The sequence below is a fragment of the Brassica napus genome, chromosome A10 (assembly GCF_020379485.1).
Source record: "Brassica napus cultivar Da-Ae chromosome A10, Da-Ae, whole genome shotgun sequence".
NCBI classification, from domain to species: Eukaryota; Viridiplantae; Streptophyta; class Magnoliopsida; order Brassicales; family Brassicaceae; genus Brassica; species Brassica napus.
Genome location: NC_063443.1, coordinates 17,831,969 through 17,846,302, shown reverse-complemented (window position 1 = coordinate 17,846,302; position 14,334 = coordinate 17,831,969). Strand labels below are relative to the sequence as shown.

Genomic DNA, 14,334 nt, shown 5'->3' with positions numbered 1-14,334 from the left:
GGCAAACAAACCTTTTTCAAAAGCATAAACTAGGTACCTTTTTCAAACTAAAATAGTATAGTAGAGAGAAGAAGAAAAAACTTATTAATTGATTGCAGACAAAACCCAATTGTTTCTGTTTCTGTTTCTGTAATGTGGGATGATGGGTCGTATAATTTAGGTTTTAGTGGGCCAGATATATCCAAATGAGATGATGATGTGCGAACTTCTGAAGCCCTTCAACTTAGATAACCGGTGTTTGAATCGATTTTCTAATTCAGTTTGGTTCTGGTATTCACATACCAAATCGGCTAGGAAGAAGCTTAAACAACCGACTGTGTCAAGATGGTCCATGTAATAGAGTTAACACTAGAAACCAAGAATAGGAAAGCATTTGCCAAAAACTTAGCCCTCAAGGGTTTACACATAAAATGATATGGTCCCAAAACGCTGGCAAAGAAACTGAACACATTGTACTAGGTTGTTGCTACATTTTCTAAGCAAAAGTACAAAGAAAGGTCCTTGTAGACAACCCAAAACAATTAAACCAAAAAGTTCCAAAAATAAAAAAAGCCAGCAAGATTTCTCTTTGGGTGTTTAATGATACAACAAAACTCGTCTCAAAAACAAGTTTATAAAACCAAAGTCCAATAACTTTCTCCACTTCAAAATGAGTTTTTTTCTCTCCAGGTAAATTTACCACCCCCAAAGATTTACACAGCTATGGGGTGTTTTTACCTATTGGGGTTTCTCTGATAGAAGAAGACGTCTAAAGGGGTTAGTCTGGCTTATGACATGAAAACTGTCTCTGCCTCATCGGTTAGAACGAGTCCGTCCCATTTGGAGGCTCTTCTCTGTTCTCTGAGCTGCTGCTAAAGTTGTTGTTGTAGTTCTCGATGCTACTTGTTCGATGCTTCCCTGGTCTTGACCTGATGTTCGTACCCATTGGGAATGGTTCCTGCACAGTCGTACATCATCGATACAAATGAATCATTCTATGTGTTTAAGTAACATGCAACCGAAAGAGAAAAAAAAAACATTTGGATAACGATATTAAGTGAGGCATTATATCTTTGTTACCTGATCACCAGCATTTGGACCATCGGTGTGAAAGAGAATAGGCCGACAACGTTTGTCTTCGTTCATCAAACTTGAGTTCTGGAAATGAGCAATAAGAGCTGATTTTCCCTGGATCCGACCATACGCAAGATATGCCACCTTCTCGCTGTTGAATTTTTCCCACTTCTTACCATTGAATGCCTGTCAGATATTTAAACTTTGTAACGAATCCTTATTCTAAACAGATTTGGTATGGTCGCAAATCAATCTATGTACCTTGTAAAACGGGACAATATTTTCAGGTTCGGTGAGGTTGATGAAAGCATATCCCACATTGCATTTGTTCTGCAAAGAAAGGGCAAGTTCATTATAATGAAAATACCATAATAGGCCTGAGGTAGGCTATATTAGACAATAAGAAAGTAAAAGGCATGTATTACCTTGAAATCAATAGGCAAATAAAGGAAGTCATATGTTCCTTTACAGTACTCATCAATGGCAGCTAGGAGCATCTTAGAAGTATACCTAAAACCATTACAGAAACAAAAAAGGAAAGAAAAAAGTGAATCAAAATATCAAAGATGAAACAGGATAAAATGACCTAACTGCGAATCCAACTCAGACCAGAAACGAATAGCAATTGGGTAATAAAAAAAAAGCGAATTCACTCACTTGTTAGGAATGTTTTTGATCATCAATGTAGTTCTGCTGTCCTCCCCGCGCAATATGCGATCAACATCAAGCTCAAACAGTTTCTTCTCAGCATTACTAGAGCTAAACTCGCTTCTTCTCTGAGAGAGGTTTCTGTATCGTTCATTAGGCAAGTCAAATGAGCCTGGCACTGAGAGCATCGGGTTCCTTCCAGACAAGAAGTGGGGCATCTGTCGCGATGATCGCGAAACAGCATTGCTGGAATTGGCATCCATGCGATTCCCACCAGCATGAGAAAAAACCTTATGAGAAGCCATTTCCATTGCATGTGAGGAAGAAGAGCCAGGATATCCCATGCTACCGTGAGAACCAAAGTGAAATCCAGAAGATTCTGGTGGTTCAGCTACATAGGTCTGTCTTCTATCCCAAAATGGCGAGTTGAAGACCGGGGCAGATCCAATGTGGTGGTGCACAGGCGATGATGCCATGTTCACCATTAAAGGAGATGCTCTAGAGAATCCAGTAACAGGTGGGATGCGCTGAGAAGTAATGCCGTTGACGCGAGATGGTGAGTTAGGCCACATCATGCCATTTGACGGGTTAGAGCTGCTCCACAAGTTGGGATTCGCACGATGGGATCCTCCATTTGCCGGTGATCCTATGACTACCAGAAAAAAAAACAAATGAGGAAACTTACATAATATGCACAAGTAGGTATATAGAAAAACTTTATCACAATCTTCCATATCAAACTTCTCAGTAATTCAGAATGTCAAAAATTTAATATGCAGTTTCCCTCTTCACACCCCAGTATTAAACCGAACAATATATTAAGCTAGCTGACATGAGGAGCTTTATTATCCTACTGCTAACTATTTTTCTTAAATTAACAGTCCTCAGCAACACACAATCCCTAACCTTAGGCAAAGTATCAAGGCAGAAAATCAATTAAAACATGTACTTACCACCTCCATTAAACCCATCTACGCCAACTCCACGAACATTGCTCATCATAAAGCCTTCATTTGCTTTCTGGCCATCACTGACCATTTCAGAGAATGCGGTAGAGGATTTGTATGGACTACCACTTGCAAAGTTGTCAAGGTATTCATGAAGAGAATGAGGATGGAGGTTTGGCATGCTTTGGATCCCCGTGTTTGAACTATCAAAAGGGTTTCCAGACTCTTGAAGACCAACAGGCTTGCTAGCGGAGATGATTCTGGTCGATGTTGGCATTCCAATAGGAATATCTCGACTCTGATGACGTTCAGAGAAGGAGTTCACAGGTGACCCAACAGAATGATGCATCATGCGCATAGATCCACCATTGGTGGAGGTTGAAGCTAATATTCCTGGGTAATGTCTTCCTGAGACAGAAAGCCAAAGGATAGGTATGAGTTGTGACAGTATGTCAAATCGTTCAGAACCGAAAAACCATAGCTCGTGTTCAGTATAATACCTATCTGTGCTGATGAAAGATTATTAAAAGCCATTTTAGGTAGACCTCCCTCAACATCATCTGCAGCAAACTGTGAAGTGAAACTGAAAAGAAAACGTATGATGAGTCAACATATTAATACAAGTGGCGTTCTCATTTAGCAGCAAAAGAGAAAGTCAAATCAAGTTGTTACTGCAGGCAGTTAACAGTCACATAAAAATTAAGGAAGGAAGAATTATTGATAACCACCTTGTTCCCTCTGGAAAGTATGGCGCAAGTTTAAGCTGCCTCCCAGCAATCTCAAGCCCATTTAGTCCTCGGAGAGCGGCCTCTGCGGTTCGAACATCAAAGAACTCTATGTATATCTGTGAATTCTCAGGCATCATTCGACGAACCTGCAAACAACAGCAATAGCATAAATATCAAAATCACAAAGTCCCATAGTAGTCAATATCAAGTACAAGTCGAGAACCAGTGAGAACCTCTCTGATTTCTCCGTATGAACTAACAATTCTGTAAAACTCTTCACTGGATACAGAAGAATCCAGATTATTAACCAACAGAGCTCCTTCGCTGGCGTTCTCTTTTCCAGAATTTTCCTAATATAGAAAGAAAGGAGTAATGTGTAAGATATTTGTCTGCAGATAAGACGGTGAAAACACAAAGAAAAAAATTACAATCACATAAACAAGGGGGATTGGAACGAACAGAACCTTTGGGATATGGTAATGAACATCAAGCTTCCTTCCCCTTAAGAGCCTACCGTGGAGTGCTCTCATCGCATTCTGAGCAGCCCTTATATCATAGTATGATACCAGGATAAAGCCACGATTCTTGCCAGCCGTATGAAGAGCCCGGACATCTCCATATTGCTAAACAAGTAAACATCATCATCAATGAGAAGCGAAAACCTCCAACAACATTTCAAAAACATCATCTTGTGCCATGAATCAGGGTTATCTAATCAGAAAGATAGGTGAAAATAGGTACCTCAAAAAGGGCCCTGAGCTCGTAATCTTCAATGATGCTATCCATATTCGTAACAAAAAGTACTCTGGATGAAACCTCTCCTCGAGGGGGCTCACCAACACCGAAAACATTGCTGCCTCCTCTCTTACCGGCTCTTTGACTCACAGACGAAAAAACATCGCCCTCTAGTTCCATGCCACCAACACTGCTGAATAGATCACAATCATCCAAATCATCTCCTCCATTGGCACGAGACTTATGGCCGACCACTCCAGCAAAAAAATCGTCCTCATCTGGAAGAAGGTTTCCAATGGTTTGAGCCTCCATCTCTTGTAAAGACTGAGAAGGTTCTTCCTCGGGGTACGCAGGCATAAAGGACAAATTATCACTTCTTGGTAGCCTTACTGCAAAACCACCACAAACAAAAAAATACATATCAAAAGCAGTCAGTGAAAGTACAGGAACCAAATAAAACAGCTAAAACTATTTGTAAGAAGAAATGAATCAGAAGCTTTACGTTTTCTACTGAATATTTCAGAGAAGGAGCTGGAAAAGAGGCTGCTCTCCCAGTGAGAATCACTTGCAGCTGATGTTCTTCCATTAGGGATAGCAGATGGAAGAGCCGCAGAGAAGCTTGATTGTTGCGGTCGATTAGAACTTCTGTCCCCGCCACCTTCAGGCACTGGATTGGTTTTCATGAACCCATACAGTTTCTGCTAATTAAAAAAGAAAAAAGGCAATGCATTTCAAATTATATCACAAAAACTTAAGAAAAAAAGCAGTAGAATGAAAGAGTAACTACCTGAGGAGGAGTGGTGCGAAGGTCTGTTCCTCCAGCTCTGGGTTCCGATATATCAGATGGCATTGTACCAGAGAGCTAACAAAATATCCAAAGAATGAGAGAGAGATCAGACTCTCTTTTTTAAATAACTTTTTACAAAAAAAAACTGCACATGTCTCTCTATAGTTTTGCCACCTAGAGGAGGAATGAAACAAACATAAGGGACCCCTGACCCCTCTTTATTCGAGATCGAGTATACAATTGCAATTGATAAAACAGGGAGATTTCGAGTACAATCTCAAAATCCCAAAAGGATTATTTAAAAACGCAATTAAGAGTACAATTTTGCAGATTGGTAATAAATGATTATTCAAAGCAGAGAGAGAGAGAGAGAGAAGCAACCAACTCCATACCAAATTCAAAAAATCTGCAATCAATAACAAAAAAAACCTAACCAACAATTAACAATGGATAAACCTACACAATTATGCATCTCGAAAGCTAAGCTATAGAGAGAGAGATGATTCGATTTGTTTATTTGTATCTAATCATAATCAGCAGAGAATTATCATATATATACAATTCCAAGGAAAGCAACAAAAAACAAAAGTGAATCGATGAGTTAAAATTCTCCTTACTCTCAACAAGGAAGCAACCGTAATTGTATAATTCCGGCGATACTCCGATCCCCTGAGCCTTTGATTCCGGGGAAGAGAGAGAGAGATTAGTTTTCGGTTAGGAGGAGAATAAGAAGAGAGAAGAAGAAGAATGGATGGATGAGGAAGAAGACAAAAAGAAGAAGAAGAGAGAAAAGGATTTTGCTACGCTGTTTCTGCCATGGATCTAGCGTTACTGTATCCCCCTTTATATCTCTCTCTCTCTCTCCCCCTCTGATTAGATTTATTTTACTTACTTTCCTTTCGATGTTTAATTATTATTTATTTTTACTGATTTACATTTACCGATCCCGCGTCGGCCAATTATGGCTCTCGCAAAAAATGAAATGAAATATTCAATTGACTCGTTTGAGTTTATCTAAACTCATCACTTATGGTAAATTCATTCCAAAAAAATGAAATAAATAATCAATTGACTCGTATGAGTTTATCTAAACTCATCATTTATGGTAAAAAAAATATCATGAAATTAGATTTTTACACCAAGTGTTTGTGGATAAACTTCAGCGTTGAATGTACACACATCTTTGCGTGAGCCCAAAAACTAATGGAACGATAAAAACGCATTTACACCAGATTTTTTTTTTTTTTTAAAAGGATAAGCATTGCGGATAACGTTTTTGTTTGGTTTCTACCAGACGTTACAAATATGTATCTTTTTATTGTTGACAAAAAAAAATGTATCTTTTTATTTATTTATTTATTTCTTTACAGTCTTCACGTTCTTTTTCTCATTCTTTGGGTTTACACGTATGATACACCGAATCAAACAAACCTAGTAATTATCTTTATTTATATACACTAATCCTCCTCCTCCTTGCTCATTTCTATTTTTATATATACTCTAAATCCGGATATAAGGAAATAAAGTACACCTAATGATCTCTCTTCAGAAAAAAAAGAAAGTACACCTAATGTTCTAATCCTAAATATATATTGCAGAATCTCAATTCAGATACATACATATTCTACTTTTTTTAAATAATAGAAATAAAAATTAATCCAAAAGTGTATACAACAAAACACTCAAGTTTATATTAATGACAAGTTCTTAAATAAACACTAAGTAACATCGTTTTCTGAGATAATTTATTTCCCTTAATTTACAAACATGTGTGGATTAGTCTAAAACTTTCATTTACTAAATTGTATACGTAGCCAAGCCGAGCTAATATTATGCAGATGAATGAGCCAAGCTCTTTAAGCTGCTTAGCTGAAAGATAGATAAAGCGAACGTTGTTTAATGGCGCTAGACGCGGCGTGAAGGATTAGACAAGGCATTTTTTTATTTTTTTCTTTAACAAGAAAAGCATTTACCGTTTTGTTTTAACAAACAAGAAAAGCATTTATTCGTAACGCTCTTCTCTATGTCTCCACGTGTCGGTCATTTGATGGTTGACGTCGGCAAAAATAGCATCACACACAAAACCTTCGACTGCTCCGATCCTCTACTCTTTAATCTCTATGCACCTTTCGATTCCAAGCCGTTGGATCAATCGGTAGGTATTAAACTAATATCAAACCCAACCTAACCTGCCTGGTCCTCATATAAATTCCAAACCGGTGGTTCCAGTTACACAATCAAGCTATCAACCAGCACTAACAGACGATCTTGCGGTGTATTAATGATACTTAGACTAGGCTGTCATCTAATGTTACTTTAAACCAAAGATTACCAGAGCTATGATAATTAATTAGAAGTTGTCATTTAATTATAAGTTGTCATTATATTTCAGATATAAATCGAGTTTTGAACATTTATTCATGTATTAATGTACATAATGAGATATGAATATTTTAATTTTTCAAAATACTCGAGACTAGTCTATTCATATGGTACTAGGGTATCTTGCAAACATAAGTAGCAATGCGTACTATATTCTTCCGTTGGTCACATGCCAAAGTTACCTAAAATTATTTAATGATTTTGTAATTTTCTACACAAGTAAGCATAGTAGCAAAAATTTGCCTTGCACGCCTTATGATATGGGTCATATCACATGACACATCAAACACGGTGAAAATCATAAGCATGCATGTATACAATGCGACGAATATCCCTTATATATTAATTGAGGAACATTTGAAAAGATGTAACTTCAATTTTGTATTAATTAAAAGAGGCCCCAATGCATAGGTGGCACTCAATTAGGTAGTCAATTACATTCAATTGAAAAATAAGTAGGTCCACATTCGAATTTTATATGTTGTTAGATATATAAGTTGGTCAAACTATATGATATAATGATATGATATGATATTTTCTTTCCTTAAATAAAACCTACGGAATTACCATAAATGACTAATATATATATGACAATTAATGAGTTTAATAATAAAGATTTGATAACAATGTATATCTCCTCCATCATTTTTTGTTTAATTTTATATTATTAAAATAAATTAAACAATCAAATTAGCTATAAAAATAAAATTAAGATTTTTTCGTATATGTTATATTTTGAATTTTTAAAAACGACAATAAATGACTAAAACTATTAAAATTATTAGGTTAAAAATTAATGATCAATGGTTTAACATTTTTATTATAAGAAGATACACATGATTTTAAAACCATATGAGTAAAAAATATCATTTAATAATAAAATAAATATATATATATATATTAAACACTATATACCATAAGATTACATAAATATTTTAATATTAAAACTTTCAATGAATTTTCAAGAACATTTATAAATTATAAACTTATTAAAGATTTCAGATTGAAAATTTTGTTATCGATGATTTAAATATTTTGTTATAAAACGATATGAACGATCATAGAACCGTATGATTATAAATTCTTATTTAATAATTAACTATACAAAATATACTATTCCTAGAAAAATAGGTTGGTCCATCTTAACTTATATTACACTTTTTATTAAACTAACTATCGAATTGATAAATAACGTACCAAAAAATGTTTTGCACTTTCCTTAAATAAAAGCTACAAAATTACCTAATATGATTAACGTATATGTGAAAATTAATTATAATGAATAATAAATATTTGATAGCAATTTTTGTATCTTAGTTCTTTTTTTAATTTTATATTATTAAAATATATTTAAAAATCACATTAAATATATAATAAAAACATTTATAATTTTTCTTATATGTTATATTTTGAATTTTTCAAAACGTCTATAAATTATTAGAAATTTGAAGATCCCCACTCTGAAAATTTTGTGATCAATAGATTATTTTTTTGTCATAATAAGTTACAAATGATCATAAAATTGTATTAATATGAACTTTTATTTAATATTATAAGAAGATACACATTATTTTAAAACCATATGAGTAAAAAATATCATTTAATAATAAAACATATATATTTATATATATATATATATAGATTATACTATATACCATAAGATTACATAAATATTTTAATATTAAAACTTTCAATGAATTTTCAAAAACATTTATAAATTATAAACTTATTAAAGATTTCACATTGAAAATTTTGTTATCGATGATTTAAATATTCAGTTATAAAATGATATGAATGATCATAGAACTGTATGATTATAAATTCTCATTTAATAAATGACTATATAAAATATACTATTCTTGGAAAAATAGGTTGGTCCATCTTGACTTACATTATATTTTTTATTAAACTAACTATCGAACTGATAAATAATCTACCAAAAATTTTTTTTTACTTTCCTTAATTAGAAGCTACAAAATTACCTAATATGATTAACGTATATATGAAAATTAATTATTATGAATAATAAATATTTGATAACAATTTTGGTATCTTAGTTCTTTTTTTAAATTTTATATTATTGAAAGATATTAAAAAATCACATTAAATATATAATAAAAACATTTATATTTTTTCTTATATGTTATATTTGAATTTTTGAAAACGTCTATATATTATTAGAAATTTGAATATTCCCACTCTGAAAATTTTGTGATCAATAGATTATTTTTTTGTTATAATAAGTTACAAATGATCATAAAATATAACGCATATGAATTTTTATTTAATAAATATTCAAACTAAATAATATATATATATATAAACACTAATGATTTAAAGCAATAAGATTGGCTGATCAATTTAGTCGTCCAGTTGAAATCTTTCAAAAGTATGTGAAAAACTAAAGTCAAAGTAAATATGGATTTAGAATAGTAGTTATATTTTACTAACCAAATACCGAAAAAAACCGAACCGAACTGAAATCAACCCGATATTCGGATTGAACACCCGTAATCCAAATGAAGCCAAACTATTGTTTCATTCTCTAAAATATAATAAAAATAATAACTTAATCCCGCGCAAGGCGCGGGTCTTATCCTAGTTTACTACTATTCAACTTATCCGTGGAAGTTGAAAGACTATAAATATGGAGAGAAATCAATTTGGAAACAGCTAAACGACACAGTTAAAGTCTTAACGAATGATATAATAGTCATTAAACAGTGTTTACAATAATGCTTTTAATGCATTGAGTTATTCACATCTTTGATTTTGTTATAGCTATGGCCTGGATTTAAAGACCCGTGATGTCTTACATTAAGTGGGTCTGGCCCATATAACACGTAAACCCAGCCGACTGAAACGACAACGGTGAAGATCTACACTAGAGAGAGAATGAGTAATATGAATCCTTTTTTTTTTTTTTGAAACTGATGAGTAATATGAATCCATTTTGGCGTATTTGAGTTTTAGCAAGTTCTGTAAACTTGTATGTGTACTCATCATCACAGCTAGATAATAAAACAAGTGCGAGTGACTTTAATTACAAAGCTACAAGTTTGGGTTAAAAGATCTCTCCTCTGTTTTCATTACTACTGTTTATTTACTGACCCAACTGTGTTTGCGTGATATTGACTTGACATCAAACAGCTACACTCCAACTTTTGTTTTCTTTTCATTTTTCTCTTACAAATTGATTTTCTTTTCTCTCAATCATATATTGTTTTGAAAGCAGAGGTCAACATTAGCATCATCACACACACATGATGTAGTTACTTATACAACAAGAAAACATAAGTCTATCTATATCTCCTTGAGAGACTTCAGGACATCTAAAATAGTCGGACACTAGCAAGCGTCGCAGCAATACAGTGAACAGCCATCTGAAGCACACGAAGCATAGTCTGTTTGAAAGACTCTGTTAGAACAAGAGGATCAAGAACTGTACGATTCGTTCTCCTGGATCTCAACCTGTAATCAACTCAATCACAAGTATAAAGCGGAAGAAGACACGACGGTATGTTGACCCGGTGTTCACCGCACCTCTCCGTACCGGAAAGGCCGCTATAGCTCACCGGAGCTGGGATCGAACCAGCAAATCACTATTCTTGCTCACAAGCGAGCTCCGAGATACAATCCTAATCTCTCCTCTCTCTCTACGTATCTTGATCGTAACAAACTTGATCAACCGAAGAACTAACCCCTTAGCTCAACAACCTGAGCTATTTAAAGACTCTCCCTTTCTATACAAAACGACATCTCTACTTCTCGTTTTACTAACTAACGGATAACTCCGGTTTACCTAAACCAGATCCTAATTAGATTTCAACTAAACCCGAGAGAGAGAGAAGAGCACTAGATTACTTACAAAATACTAAGACACATTCTTCAAATCTCCACCTTGTCTTGTATTTGCTCCCTTCTCTTCTAGTGACTCAAGATGAAATGCCTCCACCTTCTTTATCATGAACACACCGCTCACTCGCATGAAACACCTTCATGCTTAAACACTTTCCTGAGAAAACTCTCTCAGCTTCTGATCTCCTGAGCATACTCGCTCAGCCGCAGGCTCCACCTGAGCCTACAGTCTCCTTCTTCAGTTCCTTGAAACCCTCAGCATCTCCAAGGCGTCTCGAAGTTTGCCAACTGGGAGAACCTTGGTGAATATATCTGCTGGATTATAGGCTGTTGCGATCTTTACTACTTGAATATAACCTTCTGATATCAGATCCCTGATGAAGTTATACTTGATCGCCATATGCTTTGTCTTCTCGTGAAACACTGCGTTCTTTGCCAGTGCAATAGCACTCTGAGAATCACAGTGAATCTTCACAGCTCCTTGTTTGAAGCCTAACTCTCTCACGAACCCTTGTAACCACATTGCTTCCTTTGCAGCTTCTGTTAATGAAATATACTCTGCTTCGGTTGTAGATAACGCCACCACTTTCTGCAACCCGGACTTCCAACTAACTACATTTCCTCCCACAGTGAACGTCATTCCTGAAATTGACCTTCTCCTGTCCAAGTCTCCTCCATAGTCGGAATCACAATAACCTTCAACCTCAAAATCTCCTTCATTCGTATAACAAAGCTTTACATCTCTCGTTCCTTTTATATAACGCATGACCCACTTCACTGCCAACCAATGCTCCTTCAAAGGCTTGCTCATGAACCTACAAACAAGACCCACTGCGTATGCAAGGTCAGGTCTAGTTCCAGTCATTGCGTACATCAGACTACCAACTACATTCTGATACGGAATCACTCTCATTCTGTCTTGTTGCTCTCTGTACTCTTTCTCTGTTGCTGACCGAAGCTTGAAGTGAACTCCCATTGGAGTAAGAACACTGTTAGCTTGATCCATTCCATATGCATCCAACACTTTCTGTAGATAGTGTCCCTGAGATATCGTAAGCGACCCTTTAACTCTGTCCCTGACTATCTCCATACCCAAAATCTTCTTTGCTTCCCCGAGATCTTTCATCTCAAATTCTTCACTCAATAACTCCTTCAGCTTAAGTACATGATCCTTCACCTTTGAAGCTATTAGGATATCATCTACGTATAGCAACAAATACACATATTGTTCGTCTTCCATTTGCTTGAAGTAAACACATAGGTCGAAGTTACTTCTGCTGTAACCGTGCTTAGCCATGAGCTCATCAAATCGCGTGTTCCATTGTCGCGGTGACTGTTTCAGCCCATACAGAGATCTCTTAAGCAAACAGACTTTATCAGGATGCTTCTTGTCTACATAACCTTCTGGTTGCTCCATGTAAATCGTCTCATCAAGGTACCCGTGCAGAAACGCCGTTTTGACATCCATCTGCTGCAATTCCATGTCGTGATGAACTACCATAGATAAGAGGCACCTAATAGAAACGTGCTTGGCCACGGGAGAGAAGATTTCTTGATAATCTATCCCCTCTTTCTGACTATATCCTTTCGCAACTAATCTCCCTTTGTATCTTGGTGGCTCCACTCCAGATATACCATCTTTCCTTTTGAAGACCCACTTGCATCCTATTGGCTTCTGAGTCATTACTCTGTCTACTAGCACCCACGTCTTATTTTTCTTCAAAGACTCCATTTCTTCATCAGAGGCCCCTAACCACAAGTCTCTGTCTGGATCCTCTAAAGCTTCTTGATAGCTACTAGGTTCAGTTCTACCTGCATCCTCAACAACAAGATAGGCATAACCTGCAATATCTTCATCATTAGGATATACCTGATAGTCTTCTAATCTGACGGGTGCGCGTATATCTCTGCGACTTCTGTCTCTAGCCAATTGGTAATCACTCAGATCATTCTCCTGAGATTCTTCAACTTCATTTGTGTTCTGCTCTTCTTCTTCTTGTATTACATCATGACTGGCTCCACCTTGAACGTTAGTGTCTGAGTCTCTCAGGTCTCCTGCATCATCAAAACTTAAAACTTGGTTAGTCAACAAACGAGTGTCTTTCGATGTACCTGCCTCAGACTCGTTTACGGAGCTCTTGAACATCACGTCTTCTCTAAACACAACGTTTCTGCTTATGACACATCTCTCATCTTCTATGACCCAAACTTTGTAGCCTTTCACTCCTTCCGGATAACCAACAAAGACCCCCTTCTTAGCTCTAGGATCTAACTTCCCTTCTGTAGAGTGTATATAGACTATACACCCAAATCTCTTCAGACTCGAAAGGTTAGGCGTAACTGAAGTCCATCTTTCTTCGGGTATCTCAAACTCAATTGCGGAAGATGGAGTTCTGTTTATGATGTACACAGATGTAGCCGCTGCCTCTGCCCAAAACTTCTTCTCAAGCCCACTCTCGCTAAGAATGCTTCTGACTTTGTTCATGATCGTCCGGTTCAGTCTCTCTGCAATCCCGTTTTGTTGAGGGGTGTATGTGCATGTCTTGTGACGTACTATCCCTTCTTCTTTACAAAACGAATCAAACCTCCTGTTACAGAACTCTAGTCCATTATCTGTACGAAGCCGTTTAACTCTTCTCTCTGACTGAACCTCTACCATTTTCTTCCATTCTACAAATCTGTCGAATGCCTCATCTTTGGTCCTTAAGAAATATACCCAAACCTTTCTGGACCAATCGTCTGTGAAACTCAGGAAGTACTGACTGTTACTCAGGCTTGGTGGAACGTTAGGAGATCCCCATAAGTCAGAATGGATGTAGTCCAGCTTGCCTTTTGTGACATGCTTTGCCTGCCCAAAGCTAACCTTGTGTGTTTTTCCAATTACACAATCCTCACAGAAGTCAATGCCCTTCAGTTTTTCCTTTTCCAAACATCCTTTCTGTGCTAGGACTTCCATCGCCTTCTGACCCACATGTCCTAGCCTGCTATGCCACAGACGAGTGTAACTGTTCTTGTCTGTACTGTCAGCCTCTGTACCGGCGGAGTTACATGAATCCGAGACTCTGGCCGATCCTTTTAGAATATACAGAGTATCTGTTCCTTTTCTCTGACCTTTCATGATAACCGTGCATCCTCTTACTATTTTTAATTGTCCATCAGCTCCTTTGAACTCACACCCTTTGTTCTCCAAAGTTCC

At 36.2% G+C, this 14,334-nt stretch overlaps 1 protein-coding gene across 4 annotated transcripts; it reads right to left on the bottom strand.

Moving 5' to 3' along the window:
- Window positions 1-411: 411 nt before the first annotated feature.
- On the bottom strand, window positions 412-5,778 carry LOC106419398 (protein MEI2-like 4). Of its 4 annotated transcripts, none has more exons than XM_013860176.3 (14): window positions 5,516-5,778; window positions 4,899-4,973; window positions 4,614-4,812; window positions 4,118-4,500; window positions 3,841-3,999; window positions 3,610-3,726; window positions 3,377-3,522; window positions 3,149-3,231; window positions 2,655-3,056; window positions 1,711-2,353; window positions 1,479-1,563; window positions 1,315-1,383; window positions 1,060-1,239; window positions 412-937 (listed from the first exon to the last, which is right to left on the bottom strand). In XM_013860176.3, the coding sequence occupies exons 2-14, from the start codon at window positions 4,959-4,961 to the stop codon at window positions 800-802; spliced, it is 2,667 nt and encodes an 888-aa protein (XP_013715630.2). In that variant the 5' UTR covers window positions 4,962-4,973; window positions 5,516-5,778; the 3' UTR covers window positions 412-799. The 4 variants fall into 4 exon arrangements, with proteins under 4 accessions (XP_013715630.2, XP_048598494.1, XP_013715631.2 ...); XM_048742537.1 differs by having other exon boundaries at window positions 1,711-2,347; XM_013860177.3 differs by having other exon boundaries at window positions 4,614-4,809.
- Between the last annotated feature and the right edge of the window lie 8,556 nt (window positions 5,779-14,334).